This window comes from Gossypium arboreum, chromosome 3, assembly GCF_025698485.1.
Source record: "Gossypium arboreum isolate Shixiya-1 chromosome 3, ASM2569848v2, whole genome shotgun sequence".
NCBI lineage: Eukaryota > Viridiplantae > Streptophyta > Magnoliopsida > Malvales > Malvaceae > Gossypium > Gossypium arboreum.
Genome location: NC_069072.1, coordinates 133,834,060 through 133,840,059, shown reverse-complemented (window position 1 = coordinate 133,840,059; position 6,000 = coordinate 133,834,060). Strand labels below are relative to the sequence as shown.

Here is a 6,000-nt window from a genome sequence, read left to right as displayed (position 1 = left end):
TTTATGTAAGAAATTAAAAACAATAGCACTTGTTAATTTTTTCATTAAATTTTTTTGCAGTTTTTGCTAGTGTTTTTTTTCTACTTCCTTCCCTTCGTTTATAAGAAAATGTTTTCTGTTTTTCTACAAAATTCAGATATTGAGTAAAAAAAACCTCCATTTTCACATAAAATGCTCACTTTTTTATTTTTTTTAAAAGTACCTAATATATTACTTTAAAAAAATTATTTCTCGAAATTATTTTTTTTTTCACCGAGTGTCAATTTCTAGTCATATATACAAATCCAGTCTTGGACAGATAGATGCAGATGCCATACATATAGATTCCTTCAAAAACGTGTGAAACTCAACACTGTCTTGCACTTTCTCTCTCCCTTTTCTCACTGTGCATATGAAAAAGAAGAAGATTCTTTAAGATCTAATAGTTCCTCCCTCTCACTTTGCTTTGGTTTTGGTTCTTCATTTAAAGATAGCCCACAGCTATCTTTTTTCTTTTATCTCTCAATTACACTTTGCCCCAGTTCGGTTATTTTCATTCAAACCCAGTAAGCTCTTCTTCGTTTTAAGCTTGTTTCTTGTGAATACATTTCTGGATTTTTATTAACATTGTGTTTCTTTTCATATTTTTGGGATCTGAATTGTGGGTTTTGCTTGTTTTTGCGGTGGTTTTAATGGGTCGGTTTCAGTTTCTTATCTTTAATCCAAGAATGTTAATGATATTGATTCCTTTGTAATCCAAGTTTGATTCTTGATGGTTGAATTTGTTCAGTTTTTATGCTCTCTTTATTTTTTTTTTGGACTCAGATCTGTTTAGTTCATTAAAGTTACTACGTAGCTGTCATTAAAGAGCATTAGTTACATGCTTTTTAGTGTTTTTTTCATATCCTTTTCATTTCATGGTTGTCAATCAACTGGTTACAACTGTACGCAGATAACATGATGGTATTTAATCATTTTCTTTTCTTTACCTTTTTTTTTTTAATGCAATGTAAGTTTATCATAAGTTTGGACTATTAACATGGATCTGACTTGTTACACAAGTTTAAAGCTTGGTTTTGAACTTTATTGTTGAAATTAACTTCGGTGGTTGTTTCAAGAGCATTATTAATCACCTTATGGTTTCTTGCAGGTTTGATGAGTTTTCCAAAGTGTTTGATTTTGACAAGTTTTTGAAGTGAGTTGTGTTATTCATTCAATTGAATTGAGCCCCCTGATGGTAGCGACAAAACAAATTTATTTTGAAAACAAAATTTGATGTTAGATTGAGTAGGATAAGGAGATTTGTGCTTGTGAAAATTCAGTGCTCAAGTGAAAACAGTTTGTGAAGAAATCATAGTACTATAAGAAGGATGAGGGGAAGATCTGATGGAGGCCAAAAGAAGAGATTAATCACCTCTGTTTGTGCTGTGGCAATCTTTCTTGGTTTTCTCTATGTATATTATGGATCTATTTTTGGGTCTTCAAGCAATGGTGCTTCAGCACTAGAATATGGCAGCAAATCTCTGAGAAAAATTGGATCATCTTATTTGGGTGGAGATGATGAATCTTCAACCAAATCTGGACTGGAGGATGGAGATGTTGTTCCAAAAACGTTCCCTGTAAGTTGTTTTTTGCTGAATCATTTTGATATGTAATTCCACTGTGATTCTTCCATTGATTAGTTGCTATGGCCTTTAACTTCTCTGTTTATGACTTTGAAGGTTTGTGACGATCGACATTCGGAATTGATTCCTTGCTTAGACAGAACCATCATATACCAAATGAGATTAAAGCTTGACTTGTCGGTAATGGAGCACTACGAACGTCATTGCCCCCCTCCTGAAAGGAGATACAATTGCTTGATCCCTCCTCCTCCAGGATACAAGGTACTGATGAAGTGTATGTGTTTCTATAACAAATTTTTCATGTATGTGTTATAGTGATGATCATAGTCATATTTTTCATATTTTGAAATTGTTTTAACTCGTGAAATTACAGGTCCCAATTAAGTGGCCTCAAAGCAGAGATGAAGTGTGGAAGGCAAATATTCCCCATACTCACCTTGCACATGAGAAGTCTGACCAGAATTGGATGGTGGTAAAAGGTGAAAAGATAGTATTTCCGGGGGGAGGCACCCATTTTCACTATGGAGCTGACAAGTATATTGCTTCGATTGCAAATGTAAGTTCACCAATGCATACTGATTTTGGCTCGAAAAAAATATTTTAAAACATGATCAATAATCTTGAATGCCTACTAAAGGATGGTTGTACTCGGTATATTTGTGTCTATTTTGAGTTTTGCGTATCATATTTTGGTTCCTAACTTTACTGATCAGCTTCATATATAATGCTCCTTATTTAAACTTCTCAAAGCTATGGTAGAAGCAATGACATTAATTTCTACGATTTTCTTTTGGCAGATGCTCAACTTTTCGCACAACAACTTAAATAATGAAGGAAGAGTCCGTACAGTTCTTGATGTTGGTTGTGGTGTTGCAAGTTTTGGAGCATATCTTCTTTCTTCTGACATTATAGCATTGTCATTAGCACCCAATGACGTTCATCAAAACCAAATCCAATTTGCCCTGGAAAGAGGAATTCCTGCATATCTTGGTGTTCTAGGGACAAAAAGGCTCCCTTACCCGAGCAGATCATTTGAACTTGCTCACTGTTCTCGTTGTAGGATTGATTGGCTTCAAAGGGATGGGATTCTTCTTCTTGAGCTAGACCGGTTACTTAGACCTGGAGGCTATTTTGCCTACTCGTCTCCAGAGGCTTATGCACAAGATGAAGAGGATCTCCGGATATGGAAAGAGATGAGTGCCCTTGTGGAACGTATGTGTTGGAGAATAGCTGCAAAGAGGAACCAAACTGTCATTTGGCAAAAGCCTTTGACAAATGATTGTTATATGGAACGAGCACCTGGTACAAATCCACCGCTCTGTCGGTCTGATGATGATCCAGATGCAGTTTGGGGTGTGCCAATGGAAGCTTGTATCTCTCCTTATTCTGACCGTGAGTATATTTATCTGTCAGTGTTGCTAATATTAGTCTCCCCCCCCACCCTCCCCTTTTAGTTGATATTTTCTTTTCGAGTATGCTAATATTTAGATACAAATTTTCATATAACGTGTCTTGAATTTGGTTTTCCATTGATTTGGAAGTTGACTTTGATTTCTGAATTCATAAATTGGCTGGCTGATGGTTGTTATACATTTATTCTTCCACAGATTATGTTGCTTACATATTTTAACAGAATATGAAATGGCTTGCTATGTTTTTCCAAGTCTCCATTTTGCTTGAAGTACCCTAGTTTGGCACTTGTCTCCAACACATATCCGATTTTGGGTTTGAGGAAATGACCTTCCAAGTCCCCTCCAAATACATAGAAAAGAAATTGAAAAAAAATTAAACATACCTGTCCCTGACACATACTCATATCTGATGCTTACACTAAGTCCAAGTAACATTGATGGCCTGTTTTTCAACTTCATATCAAATTCTGATGAGGTGAAATCTTGACGTATTCTTTTATGTAGTTGAGTTCCTTAACAGTAAGCTCGATTTGCTTTTAGCTTAAGGATAAAGAGAGAAATATGAACCGGAATCTTACCAAATAAAAGTAATTGCTTGATAATTTTGGAATTAGTGGCCTTGTGCTTAGGTTATGTGGTATCAAGTGCATTCATTCTGCTCAATTATTCTTTTTGAATATTTGCGAGTTATACGATATAATTGTTGCTCAATTACATGTAATTCCTGATTATAAATTATGGTATATTTTGCGACGGAAAATTCTAGGGATTCTTCGAGTTTATAGCTTTAAAAGATTAGTTTAAACTTTATCTTAACTAAAACTTCTCTTTGTTTCTATCAGATGATCAGAAAGCCAAGGGAAGTGGTTTGGCTCCTTGGCCAGCGAGATTGACATCTCCTCCTCCAAGGCTTGCTGATTTCGGTTATTCAAATGAAATGTTTGAAAAAGACATGGTAATGGAGGCAGCATTGTTTCATCTATGCCTTTACTTATGATTAGTGTGTTGTTCTTATATTGTGACTTATGTGGCCATGACATAGGGTATAGATGCTAATATAGCTTTTGCAATTTCATAGGAAACTTGGCGCCAGCGGGTAGAGAATTATTGGAATCTCTTTAGTCCAAAGATTGAGGCCAACACTTTGAGAAATTTGATGGACATGAAAGCAAACATGGGATCTTTTGCGGCTTCTCTAAAAGAGAGGAATGTTTGGGTGATGAATGTCATCCCTGAGGATGGACCAAACACACTTAAGTTGATATATGACAGAGGCCTCATTGGCACTACTCATAACTGGTATGCGCAAATTTACTTGAAAATCTGCATAACCAAGTATGAAATATTAACATATTTCTCCTTTCTGATAAACACCGTATTTCGTCTATCTGCAAACGGACTACTAGGTGTAGTGAAATGGAATCTTTAACAAAACACAGCTACAGCTTTGCCCCCCAAAAAAAAAAAAAAAGCATGTATATATATATTCAGTGAAATGGATTCTCTGACAAAACACAGCTATCTGCAATAGGACTGCTACATGCTCTGTGTCCTACTCATATCTGGATATGATTAAGGATACGACTTTCCAAAGATTTTTCACGTACACGAAGAAACGTGGAAAATCTGTTTAAACATATTTGTATCCAACACTCGCACTGGAGTCCAAGTATCATAGTTAGGAGAAAGTACAATGATGTAGTTTCATTTTCGTCTTATAAAGATCTTTTTCCGTCTGGCTGGTGAAATAGTGGAATGCATGTTGAGGATAGTAAAATTTGTATTGATTGAATTTGAACTTTTTGGCAGGTGTGAAGCCTTTTCCACATACCCTCGAACCTATGATTTACTCCATGCTTGGACTGTCTTTTCTGATATTGAGAAGAAGGGCTGCAGTGCTGAAGATTTGTTACTCGAGATGGATCGCATTCTCCGTCCCAGGGGTTTCATAATCATTCAGGACAAACAACCAGTTATAGATTTCGTAAGGAAGTATTTATCAGCTTTGCACTGGGAAGCAGTAGCAACTGCTGATTCAAGTTCGGATTCAGAACACGGAGGAGACAACGTCGTGTTTATTGTCCAAAAGAAATTGTGGCTCACAAGTGAAAGCATCCTGAATTCTGAATAGAATATTTCCGGATTACAATTCCCACGTACTCTCATTATATCTTCTTCAGCAGCTCCAAGGTACTAAGAAGCTCTCCTATTACTAATCCGGCAAACAATTTCATTTTGTGGCATTAAGCAATGGTTCAAATTGTTTTTTCTTTTTTACCCCTTTTTCCTTGTATTGAATTACTTTGACAAGCCATGAAATGATCATCATCTATATAGGCTATTCTTCAAACAGATCTCACTTTGATGCCGTCCAAAGCTTTGCTTCGGCTGATCATGGTTACCAATTACTATATTATTCCGACTCTTCGTTTTACTTGAACAACATGCGTATCCCGACATAAGTATAAGAATATAGTGGAAGAACTTGATGCTCGAGTTTGAGTAAACATAGCCCATGTCTTTTTTTTTTTCCTTGAAAAATATTCTTCTTATCCTTTGTACTTCTGTTTTGCATGCCTTGTCGTTTACTCTTAGTGGTTAGGCTACTTTTGAAAAAGCTGTGGCTTTCATTGGCAGATTTATCCCTAATTTTTATGTTTGGTTTTGCCCCTTCTAGTTGTAATTTACAAAGTTGGGGTTGACCATGAAGGGAAGAATAAATGATTTTATGGCATTTTTGGGAATAGATTTGACCAATTTCTTAGTTTAGAGTTCCACAAACTCTAAACCCTAAATGTTCAGAACATGAATGTACATTCACAATTTGACTTTACAAATCAAACTATGCTTCAAATTTTTAAGAGGACATGTATGTTGTAATATGTTCTAACTTGTATTTGTTTGGATAGTTAAAAGTAAGGAAAAGGCATTGTAGAAAGAAAAAGAAATGATCCATTATAACATTCTTTCTTCAATTATATTTA

The 6,000-nt window shown here is 35.5% G+C and overlaps 1 protein-coding gene across 2 annotated transcripts; it reads left to right on the top strand.

Annotated features, from left to right (window-relative positions):
- Window positions 1–276: 276 nt before the first annotated feature.
- LOC108476129 (probable methyltransferase PMT8) lies at window positions 277–5,523 on the top strand. 2 transcript variants are annotated; one of them, XM_017778236.2, is made up of 8 exons: window positions 277–545; window positions 1,130–1,598; window positions 1,701–1,865; window positions 1,978–2,160; window positions 2,402–2,996; window positions 3,859–3,971; window positions 4,095–4,315; window positions 4,826–5,523. In XM_017778236.2, exons 2-8 carry the CDS (start codon window positions 1,350–1,352, stop codon window positions 5,145–5,147), a joined length of 1,848 nt encoding a protein of 615 aa, XP_017633725.1. In that variant the 5' UTR covers window positions 277–545; window positions 1,130–1,349; the 3' UTR covers window positions 5,148–5,523. The 2 variants fall into 2 exon arrangements, with proteins under 2 accessions (XP_017633725.1, XP_052881922.1); XM_053025962.1 differs by having other exon boundaries at window positions 277–942.
- Window positions 5,524–6,000: the final 477 nt, after the last annotated feature.

Bases quoted from the DNA above. Each gene is read 5' to 3' on its own strand.
- LOC108476129 (XM_017778236.2), top strand. From the start codon at position 1,350: ATGAGGGGAAGATCTGATGGAGGCCAAAAGAAGAGATTAATCACCTCT. The intron at 1,599-1,700 runs GTAAGTTGTTTT...ATGACTTTGAAG, and splicing joins TTGTTCCAAAAACGTTCCCT to GTTTGTGACGATCGACATTC. The intron at 1,866-1,977 runs GTACTGATGAAG...GTGAAATTACAG, and splicing joins CTCCTCCTCCAGGATACAAG to GTCCCAATTAAGTGGCCTCA.